This window comes from Syngnathus acus, chromosome 21 (genome assembly GCF_901709675.1).
Source record: "Syngnathus acus chromosome 21, fSynAcu1.2, whole genome shotgun sequence".
Lineage (NCBI taxonomy): Eukaryota > Metazoa > Chordata > Actinopteri > Syngnathiformes > Syngnathidae > Syngnathus > Syngnathus acus.
Window position 1 is genome coordinate 1,700,604 of NC_051105.1, and position 12,489 is coordinate 1,713,092.

General features: G+C 41.5%; 1 protein-coding gene across 1 annotated transcript in view; it reads right to left on the reverse strand.

Moving 5' to 3' along the window:
• Positions 1 to 12,489, reverse strand: part of LOC119115382 (low-density lipoprotein receptor-related protein 1B-like) — a 136,665-nt gene that overhangs the window by 98,196 nt on the left and 25,980 nt on the right. The window contains 1 exon segment of the mRNA XM_037239819.1: positions 930 to 1,052. Within this exon segment, the coding sequence (XP_037095714.1) occupies positions 930 to 1,052 (123 nt within the window).

A 12,489-nucleotide genomic window follows, 5' to 3' on the forward strand; every position in this document is an offset into this window, starting at 1 on the left:
TAATCCATAATCCAGTGCACAAATAATAGTCTCCGAGTACATAAATCCTAAACGAACGAAGATATACGGTACACGCCCGCATTTTGATTCGGATTTACGGCATTGAAAACACGGCAATAAAATGAGTATAATTGAAACATATGGCGGACATTAAAATACATCGGAAAGCCAACCGTTTGTTAAGTGTGTTATACAGATCGTTTGCAAGTATTTTAGTAGCGCAGACTAAGTGCGTGTTTGGCACAGCTTCTCGATTTTGATCACATTAATGGATTAGGAGCCGGCGGGCCGGCGGGCCGGCGGGCGGTGTTGCCGCACTGCAAACTTATCATATGCTTCTCTTGGCAAAATGGAAATAAGAGGCTTACGCTTGGTTTATGGAGCCAATTCAGGGCTAGAGGAGCAGAGAAAACACCAGCATCCGCATCAGCGACTGTATGTGGAGCAACGGTATTTCATGCTTGACTCAACACGCCACACTATTAAAAGTTGCCCATCCGCGCCTTATTTGTGGACGGTGGTCGTCTTCAAACCGTATTGGAGTGTTGGAAAATGTCTAGAAACCGGGAAATGGAAATATTAAAAGGTTTTCAGGAAGCAGTAGTCCAGTCTAGTTTTTGGAACGGTTGATTCCGATCGCGGTTAGCGTTGTAGCATGCGAGCATGGGTGTGGACGGATATTCATGACTTCAGGTCATTGGGTGATGGTGAAGTCAATGTGACAAATGAGACCCTTCAAAATGATCTTTAAAAATGTCCATGTGTGTGTGAGGAAATCACCAATAGACACTCTTCACTCATTCAGTGCCACCGGCGGTTATAGACGTCAAAGATATTAACTGGGTTGGCAGTGAATGAGTTAATGACTGACGGAAGAGTGAGCGGTGCGGGAAAAACAAAACAGTGCTCGGATGGAATGATTGACTTACAAGTCACGTCAGATTCATCGGAGTCATCGGGACAGTCGGGCTCGCCGTCGCAGAGCCAGGCCTGGGGGACGCAGCGTTCTTGATCGTGACAGTGAAACTCGCCAACGTCACACAAGATGGCCTCTGGATGGGTGAAGGGGAAGGGAGAAAGGAAAAGAATGAAGTATGAGATGATAACAGTGAAAGTGGGTCAGATGTTTTGAGCACAACGTGAGTTTATGAGGATGATTGGGAGCCGACCTGGCCTGTAAGCGCTTGTGGCAAGGTGACATCAGCAATCTCAAAGAGGTTGATGCTTGATTGTGGCCATAGCGGTCCAAAATGCTCGTCAAAGAATCAGGAAGACGGCTATTCGAGAAAAGACGCTCTGTCCTTGACTTGAGAAAACGATTACGAGGCGGTTTGCAGAACTGCTTTTATTGCTCCGTCTTGTCGTTGTTGTGCTTTGATTTGACGGAGGGATGGCGACTTAAGAGTTCATAGTAGTCTTTCATTATGGCATGTATCCATCAAAGTGTTGACATGTTTGCTGCCGGGAGATGTCAGAGATACATCTTGATCAACGACACACTTTGAAAGGAGGAAAAAACAAAGTGGAACACGTCATCCTCAAGTTTCAGACACCATTTGATTTTGGCTCCAAATGGTTCTTTGTACATTTAGCTCACTCTTGCAGAGTGGCTTCTCAGAGGGAGTGACAATTCCACATGCTACCAGCCCCCTGCAGCAAATTCACTACCAGAACTGCAGAGGTCAAACGGCTCTCATTCATTCCAGAACTCCTTTTTTTCCTGGTGATGCAATGCATGTGAAATTTTGCCAATCATTTCATGTTTGACACGAAGGCATTTTAAAATTGGACAAATTTGAATAATCAAGGAAACCATTAACAAATGCATCTTAAAGTCAGAATATCTGACATTGTAAACTACTTTGTATGCGTGTGACTGGGCTACTGTAAAATTACAGACAAAATTAGCATCTTAAGTGGCACACTGTCACCATGGATACAAAATGGAATACACAATACATTGACATAAATTGCAGTCATTTTACATGTACATTTTGTGTCCGACACATGTAATGAGTCTTGACGGCGTCACTTGGAAACAAAGAACATCTGCAGCGCCTAATGAAAGCACTGCACGTGTCTCTCTCGGCGTGTCACTTCCATTATTTAACGCTCAAAACTTTCACCAAGGCATTATTGTTTGACTTGAAAGGAATGTCTGCCATACCTTTAAAGCCTAAATGATTACCATTGGTTTGTGACAACAGGGCCATTTTCTCGGGAGCCGGACCCCATTGCAGCCTTCTTACCTATTGATGTTTTATTTCCTTTCAAGCCACTTCACCTTGAAAGCGACTGGGCCAAATATATGTCTACCAAATGACCTCTTATTCCATTTCATCTTTTTTTTTTTCTCCAGGCAGCCTCTCTTGGACAGGTGCGGTTGGGAAAAAAAAGCATTCCTTCACCCCGCATCATTTTATTTGAAGGAATAAAACACGAAAATAAAGGCACGTCATTTATATTCAGGTAGCTGAAGGAAAATAATATTGGAGAGAGGGAAGAGCTGAACGAAACAAAAGAACTTGCGGGGAGTGATAAAGAAAACAATCCAAACGGGTTGAATTTCCATAAGAGTGTGGCACTGAGCCCGGCCGGCACATTATCATGAGCTGCGTCGCTGTCACCCGACAGCCGCTACTGGCACAGCATCCAGGCTCATTAAAGTCATGCGGCTTTTCAAGTGTGCCGGATATTCGCAGGAACAAAGGAGGCGGACAAACACAAAAGGTTGCCGTACTCCCAAGAAGCTTTACTAGCCAAGCAGCAGCAGCATATTTTTCTTTGTTTATGTTTTGACTTGAGGTAAGGCAGAGTGGCAGCCCAATTGCTACCAAAGTCGCACTTGGCCATTCGACTAAGGGCTATCATAAGGGGGGGGGGAAAAATAACAATAAGTGCATTTATACCGTAGCATACTAAGTCTTCAAACCCATACGAAATTTTGGATTATTGCGTCACTAGTAATTCTATTACAAAATATATTGATGATAAATAGCGTAGAAGCAACTTCACTGTCTCTTATCTAATTCACAGAATACGTTCGCAAGGACATAGCCAGCTCAGTCTCATGCACTGAGATTAGTGACAGTGTCAGTGTGGAATCCAGCCCAGGTACTGGTCATATGCATAATGGATGAGCACCAGACCGCCAGCCAACCTAAGCAGACTATTAAGTGTAACAACAGTATAATGCAGTCTCGGCGTGAGCCTTCAGATTGTTAATCCACCAAAAAAATCAAGTGATGCATCCTGAATATTTGAATATGCCATATTTATTACAAGCGTATTTCTGGATGGGACATACTCCATGTGGTATTTAGCTTAAATGCCATTCCCGTTAAGTCTGATAAGAATATTACGAGTGGAACGAGTAACGTGACTCTGCTTACTGATGAACGATTTTCAGACGTCACGGTCCAAGCGGCTGCGCGGTGCTCGTGTTACAGAAAACATTGATTAGCCAACGCGTAGAAAGTTGAGGGTTTAAGGAAGTAGAATTCAACTTGTTCTGGGGGGGGATCTCATTCCAAACTTTATCCAATGGCAGAACAATCCATGAAACTGGTGGGGTTAGGGTTAACGTCCCCAATTACGATAGGGTGTGCATACTTGTGCAACCGCGTACCTCAAGTTGTTTATTTTAAATGACGTACAGGTTAAATCTTGGTCTTGTTCTTTTTTTTCCATCATGAACTGCTGACAAACGTCTTATATTGCCCAAATCAGAACAGAATCAAATGCAAAATTCCCTCCACCACAGAGAGGGCTACTGTTCATAAGCATTACAAGAAGCACGGCAAATCAATGTATTATTAAAAGTGAGTACAGTGCTGGAGCCTATAAATGTTTCAGAGGACAACGCAGACACAGCCAGTAGCTCTTTGACATTTGTTAAGTTAGAGTGAACACTACCCTAACAACATTAATCCCCAAACATCAAAATGAATTGTTCATGCATATAATTCATGCTTCACATGCGAGTCTTGTTAGGTTCATTCGGAAAACGCACATTTTCATCCTTCCTATGATTTTGGCTTGACCTTTACATCATGATAGTGGCGTTCTGAAGGCTGAAGTCAATGAAGACTTCACAGAAGGACCAAAACACATTTCCTTTAATTGCACACTTGGAAGCATATCGTATATAATCGTATTTTTTTGTCAGGTTGTCAACATGATTGCAGCATGACAACGCTTGTTGTGATTGATGCCAAGTTGCCAACTTGTCAGTGCAAAATGTCTCCTCCCAACAAACCTGACAGCATGAATTCACCGTAAAAGTACATTAGCCGCTCTCAACTTGGAGTGCAGTTCTCTCAAAATAGGACTCATTTAAAGGATTGGAAGCTGCAAGTACCTGCGAACAGTTGAGTGTTGTGTTGACGCACTTCTTGAAATGCATGTTGTCTGAGATACCGTCCTCTAATGCATAAGAGTTGTGAAAAAAACATGACACATCGACTGAAAAGTGTTGATAGACGTACGCACGTTTTCAGTCGAGGTGCAGTGAAACGAAATTTTATCCTACAAGGTGAGACTTAATTAATAAAGTGACTTGAATTCATGTCTAAGAGCGCCAATCAAGAGTACCGTATTTTCCGGACTATAAGGCGCACCTAAAAACCTAAAATTTTCTCAAAAGCCGACAGTGCGCCTTATAGTCCGGTGCGCCTTATATATGGACCAAATTCCTAAATCTAAACTGGCCTGAAGCATTGTCATGAAATCAATCATAAGTGGCCCGCTGAAGACTATGAATCATGAATCAAAAAGCCTATGGATCATTATTTTGTGATTATAAAGTAATTTGTTGCGTCTGAAGTTGAAATAAAAAAGATAAAATGGAGAATGATTTGATTTGGATTAAAAATCTGACATGATGCATTAATGGTGCGCCTTATAGTCCGGTGCGCCTTATAGTCCGGAAAATACGGTAAATAAATGGCCAAGTGATTGAATAAAGTGGAATACATCTCTGGATGTGATTGGACGTATGACACATCCCTACAAACAAAGCAAAACAAAAAGCTGTTTATTGGCAGCTCCCAGTAAAAGTTTAGTGTCAAGCTGAATAGAAAAAAAAAGAACACGTCTCCCGAAAACAACTAGATTTAATAGGTCGGTTCAACTTAATGCTAACAAACAATGCAAGACCTCATAGACGGGCTAATGAATAGCATGGAAGCTAAATAGAAAAAAAGAACACGTCCATCTAAAACAACGACATAGATTTGATAGGTGGGTTCAGCTCAATGCTAACAAACAATGCAAAACCTCATGAATAGCATGCAAGGCAATGGCATTTTGATTTGATTTCAATGGGAAAAGATCATTTGAGATGCAAGATCCATTTCCTGGGAGCAAGCCTGACAAGGATAAATCGGCAGTAGTAAAGCTACTGTGCTTATTAAAGATCACGACACACGGCTGCATGTGCAGTAAACAACAGGCAATCGTTGCGGCGTTCAAAATCAATGGAAATGTCAAAGGAAATAAAGATGGGCTTGTGAATTTTGATGAATCCAAGTACAAGCCCGCTCAGAAACGCTGGCACTAAGAAAACACAATCAAAATCCACCCACTGGTATAGATCAGTTTGTCACAGTGCGCCTTGCAGTTGTAAATCGTGCTGGTTGTTTTAACCACAGCTGTGTCTGCTCTATACTGTAAATTGTGTGACATCATAGCAGCAGAAACGCACGATAAATCCCAGAAGAAAAGAACCATGCCATAGTGCCGGCCGGGGCTGCTTACTGACATTTCCCATAAACAAGGAAAATAAATGGATTTGAATTTCTTGGAGAGGAACTGTTATTTTTAAAAAATATATATACACACACCGTACAAAGGCAACAGTCAGTGGATATGGGCTGTAAAAAAAAAAATCAGTTTCAAGCGCATTGCTCAGTGAGATTGTGTCAGAAAAATATTTAATTGCACATAGAATACACATCTATCTAATAAACTCTGGTCTTGTGTGAAGATAAAAAAAAAAGGTCTTTAAATCAACGGGTGGAAGAGCGAGCCCAGGCCAACTGAACTGGATATAATGTTTCACATTTGTGTCATTTATGTGCCGTATTTTTCCGACGATAAGGCCCGCTGGATTAGGTGGCGTCTCAATGAACATGTTTATTTTGGGGAATTTCCATATATAAGGCTGTACGGTGTATTACTGCACATTGAAGGAAACATATCAGACCAGCAATGAGTGCAAAGTCGATTTTGGAGGAAAAAAACCAAAGATTTCAAAAAAACACCGTATTGTTTATTTCAGTTTTGTCCGGTGGAGTTATTTACAAAATGCAATTTGGGCGTCGGTGCATGCAAGTCGTTTCATGAACACTGTCAGTGTAAACAGAGCAAAATGGGATATGTGTCATTTGAAATGTGCACGGAAAGAGCCGGGATATTGACATTCAATTGGATTTGCAGCTGCAATGTAAATCCAGCCTTAAATGAATCAGTGGCACACAAACACGACAAGATGTGTCCTCCCCAGCGGCGTGTACTGCTTACGACCTGCTCGAAGGAACAGGCTACCGTCATGATGGAGATGAAACCGTATTTCCAATGTGCAAGAAAGCAACCGTGCGGACATACAAACTGAGAGGCACATAAATGAAATCCAACAATATTATACCTTGCTTATGTATTTACTGGAGGCTACAAAAGGTGTCCTCGAAATAAATGCAATCTTTCCGCCGTGTGGAGAGGACAAATTGAGGTATTCCCACAATTTACAGTGAATGATTGATAAGTTGTTTTGTCAAGGTAAAATTGATTTGGTGTTGAAAATTCATTCCGTCTGTTTTATTTAGAGGAGCTTTGCAAGGCGACTCATTTTGACCCAGAGGACACGAATATTCCGAATGTTTTATTCAACAGCAAAAATGTTGCTTTAGAGACCAAATGACTCAGTCAGCAAGATTTTCTTTCCCCGGTTGTCTTTATGCTTGCGTATTAAGCGTTATACAACCTAATCAAAAGAATGCTACATCTTCATTGAAGCCATCCAGTCAATGAATAATTTATAATATCAAATGTATTCCAATACAGTCAACGCCTCTCGCTGAGCCTGGAATTTGTACAGTAATCGCTTTGTCAAGCTGGCATCATTTCTTGCCACAGCTCCACCCTGCTAGTCGTGAAACATTGATAACGTCACACGAGGTCTGGCGAGCTCAGACTGCGTGCGAGGAGGCGCGACGAACGGGAAGACGCCGACAGGCTGTTTCTAAGATTTAGCCAGTTGCTTTGGTTAAAGCCAAATACGTTGACAATGTGCCATCCGGGGGAAACTATGACTACGATGCGGCCCGCGACAAAAATGAATTTGACACCCCCGCCCTTAAATCATCTTTGCCCATTGGTACCTAATAGCCCACAGACCGGAGGTTGGTGACCCCTGACCAAGTCTAGCTTCCGATCCAGTATACTAGGTCGGCTGGGCAAATTCTCCTTTCCGACTGTCGCTATTATCCATCCATCCATCCATCCATCCATCCATCCATTTTCCGTACCGCTTAGTCCCCACGGGGGTCGCGGGCGTGCTGGAGCCTATCCCAGCCGTCATCGGGCAGTAGGCGGGGGACACCCTGAACCGGTTGCCAGCCAATCGCAGGGCACACAGAGACAAACAACCATACGCACTCGCACTCACACCTAGGGACAATTTGGAGTGCTCAATCGGCCTACCAAGCATGTTTTTGGGTTGTGGGAGGAAACCGGAGTGCCCGGAGAAAACCCACGCGGGCCCGGGGAGAACATGCAAACTCCACACAGGGAGGGCCGGAGGTGGAATCGAACCCGCACCCTCCTAACTGTGAGGCGGACGTGCTACCCAGTGCCCCACCGAGCCGCCCTGTCACTATTAAATAAAACAATTTTGTGTTTGCTTTGTTTATCCGTTCATATCTCGACAAATAAGTTATTTGTCCCGGCGAATATTCTACGCTGAGGTAACAGCTCTATGCTGTGGTTCTCTCAAGATTTTTTTGTTATGACTGATCTGTTCCCTGAAATGATTGTAGCGGCCATGCGTGAATTTCATTTGCATGACAATGCGTCATTATAGCGTTGATGATAAGCCATTCATCCTCGAATCTTCCGGGCACCCGGATTTTTTTCCCCTGCCTTGTCCAAGGTCACCTAATAACTGTGTTCCTCTATCTTAACCAGCAGCAGTCTGAGGGATTTATACTCCACTCCATGTCCTGATTACCAATCAGGTGGAGTAATAGCTGCTTAAGCAGACAGGGTTTCCGCCATCACCGAGGGGTGAAGTGTCTGTCAAGGTTGCCAGTGAGTTTGTCTAAGGCGCGCCGATTCTCCGCGGGGCATGTCAGCGCCTCGGCCGTAGCCTCCAGATTAAACCGCATTATCGGAGGTGAGGCGAGCCAGAGCTCTTATGGGGAGGGATTGCAGAGCCGCTTGTTATGGAGATTGAAGTACAAACAACTTTTAGATAGACGTAACCCAGAGTTATGCATACAGTGATGCAATTCACTTCAGTTGGGCGATTAGCCTTTCAGTCTGCTAGCTTAATGCTTTACAATGAGGCACTTGAAATCTTTTAAGTTGTTGAAGTAGATTGAAAATAAACGTACACCAACAACAGAACAGTACACGCATTCATATATTCAATCGAACCCGTTTTAAGAATTGCGATTGCCCTCGAGAGGAGAATCAGCGTAACTACTAAAACAACAAATGTAAAGAATTTAGCATACGAAGAAATGTAAGGCAATGACAATGAGGCCTTTTGGAAACTGTATCGTAATCATACGGATTGAGCCACGGAAAAGATAAGAACAATGTTATTTCTGATAAAAGGTCAGCAAATGGCATCTTGGCTCAATTGTCCAGCTCTAATCAAGCACCCGCCATTGCTAATGTGACATTTGTGTCGCAATGCCTGCCACCTCACTATCGACGCACGCGATTAAGATGGACTTGCCCTTTATTTAAGCTTCCATTTTTAGCCAATGTCGATCGTCCCAAGTTGCAAGGTGGGGATCATCTTACGCAGATCTGATTAGCGTCATTCCGCAGTCAATAAGGTAACATGTCTCATTCGGGCATCAACAAAAGTATTGAGACACCCTCAGAAACATTTTGGCAACTACAACAGCGTCAAGCTACAAGATTTTTAAAGCTCTGCTTCAGCTCTATAAAAATGATTTGAATTCTATTTTTAACTCGTTTTTTTTATTCCTTTTAATGTGTTTCTTGAACGCCTCAGTAGTGCCTGATTGAGTCTTTGAAAAAAGCTGGTTTTCTTCGCTCACCAGGAAGGTTGTCGTTTCTTTGAACAGCCTACAGGTAATAAAATGTTTTTATTTTATTTATTTGCAATGCCTGAAGGTTAGACAGATTCCCATCATATCAGAGATTGTGGATGAGACTGTCAATCAACATTTCTGCCAGCGAGGTTAATGATGTGACTGGTATTGATCCGGAGAGCTGTGCAGAACACAGATATGCTCTTTGGACCAATCTACTTTCACAAATATCTCAACATTTTCCTCCTTAGTCTATGGACCTTTTTTTCTTTATTCTGGAGACTTTGATGTCACATTACCTGATGGATTGAATTGAATTTCACGTTGGCTAAGGTGCAGACTGCAGAGACGTCTGCACATCCGGTGTGGGATTATCAATTTCCATTGTGCGTCTGGGTGGTGAGGAAAGGTTTATGCAAGAATAATGTATTCCTCCCACTACCTGACAAAGCACACTCCCGCATCAACCCGATAAGAACCTCAAAAAGGAAAAGACAGTTCCAACTTGAAAAATGGGTGAAAACCTTTCGTAACCCGTCGTATACTACATCTAAAAATGTACATCTGAGAAATAACCATCCAGTTAGTATATATTGATGCTCATCCCTCTGTATTTGTTCATTCATTTAAGCAAGTATAATTAACACTACGTTATTTAGTTCAGTAATATACATTATGCATTGTTTTTTAATTTGAATTGTTCACTAAAACCGAAAGTGGATTGCGTCATTTCCGTGCCCCCCGAGAGAGATCAGAAATGTAGTTGCCATTAAAATGCAGAACTGAAGTGTTGTTTTTCATTCACCAAACTATGTCATTTATTCCGAGAAAATTGTGAATGCAACATCTTGCACTCAAATCAAATCTTTTCTGCATGTAATTATCATTACGGCGCATGATAACCTGCTAACACGGGCGGGCATGATGTACATAAATACATCTGCGGGCAAATAATTCAAATAGGAGTGTTTTACAAACCAACACACGTCACTCATGTATTAAAATGCAAATGCGCACGTGGACGCACAGTGCATACATTTATGAGGTGCCGCGGGTCCCAAGACTAATGAACGAAAGGAAATGAAAAACAACACATGATTCTTGTTTAACAAATTCCAGAACAGCTTGTTTTTCCACATCTTGTCCTCAAGCAAATTTTAGCCAGGCTGCCTCAATTATATCTGCAATTATAGAATATACTTACCTCTGAGAAACAATGGGTCATTTTATTCCACTGATATCTGCCGGACTTTGGATTACAGTTTTTAAAATTACAAATACAGAAATAACAGTTTCAACCTTGTCTATTTATTTATTTATTTATTTATTTATTTATGTTTGGTTGGTAACCCTAACCCTATTTAATTGTGTTAAGGAACGTTTTAATCATTATTAGCTACATATTACAGTCTTTGGTAATTTGGTAGCAGTACGGAAAAAAAATACGTCTCAAAAGTATTCTCATGAACAAGGTCACATTTTTCATCCAATTATTTTTTGCTATGCTGTAAACAATATTTCTCAGATGTCTAATTAAAAAATAACAAAAATAAAACAAAAAATACTGCATATTTTAAACCTGTGCCTGTTTTATAAACTGTTGGGGAAAATAGCTACAATGCTTCATTTGTAAGTCCTCCATTTAGGGTCACTTGTAATTATTTGTTTGTGTCAAATGTGTTTAAAAAAAATTGCACGTCCTCACTATTAATCTTAGCATTGAATAAATGAAAGCAAAACGCAGTGGAGGTCCGCAAACAAATCACCTGTATTGACATTTCACCGCAACCTGGGATTATTTATTAAGTAAACAAGACTATGCAAATGCACGACTGCAGCATGGAGGGCAATCTAAAGGAACATGAGCGATGCAGGAGAAAAGAAAACGTTTTCACCTTCATTACACGTACGCATCAGACACAAGCTGAAAAGTTCTTTTACTTTGACTATTTGAAAGCAGATGTCAGACTTCCTCTTTAGCAACACTTGACAGGAATTAAAGGATGAAGACATGAAATGAATTAAGAGAATAGAAACATCAGAGCAAACAGCGCACCGGCATCAGTCTTTGCCGGATGAAATAGATTTGCTGTATCGGACGGCACTGTAAGCGTTTATGACTCAAATCCATTAGAGGAGTCGATCGGGTCAGCCTCCTTGGGCCATGAATGTGAGTCAACAGAGGGAGGATCAGATCTTCGTTATTGCCTGATTAAAATCAATTTGCTGTGTCTGACACGCAAGGTGGAAAGCCAAAATGAGATATGGGAGGTGGTAGCACGGTAAACCGCCTGGATTATAAACATATGGCAAAAATAAATCCAAAGGTCATCAGATGTGGCCTGTCGTGCAAAACCATCAGGATTAAGATGAACAGGACAGGGACGATTTCAGATGGAATGCCAATGATGATGATGATGATGACAAATTCAACCATATGTTGCGTGATCGCAAGTCAAATTCCAACCAATGCACACAGGCGGGCACAATGGAAATACATCTGCTGACAAAACATTCCAATAGCTGTGTTTTAAAAATCAACACACATCCAAAGCAAATAAAATCACATAAAATTCTTGAATGTGTATTTTAATGACGAGAAACATCATTCTTCGCAGAGGATAAAGAATATATGACTGACTGCTGCGTACTGTGTTTGTGTTCATTGCTATTTAGCTTTAAGCTAGCAAACGGAAAGATTTTGAAAACAGAAAGTTGAATTCTCTGTTTACTTTAGTTTGCCAATAAACTGTGATAAACACTTGAGCCTCCTTTGAAGTGTTATTAGCGATCTGCCAATCAGCGATTTAAGTCGTGCTTGTTATCTTAGCTTGCAAGTCAAAGCAAAAAAAATCTTTTCGTCAAAGGCTCGTATCCCAAAAAACAAAAAAGCTCCACTGTGTTTCCTCTTCGGTCTGTTTCATATTGATTAAAAAAAAAAAAAAAAAAGTCTAGTTGATGTAAGTGAAAGCTTTTCGTTCACTTGGCAGTGCAATTGGCTGTGAAAACAGCGATTGCTGCGACCAATCACCAAGAACAATGTGCAACTTGCACCATCATTAGGCACTTGACCTTTTAGGCAGTTAATTAATGAGCTTGACGGCAGCTCGGGTTCTCTTAAAGACACACGGACGGCGCTTCTTTATTCCATTTAAACCATGAAAGGGGCTGTAAACACCATTAAGGGGCCTTGCTTGATATC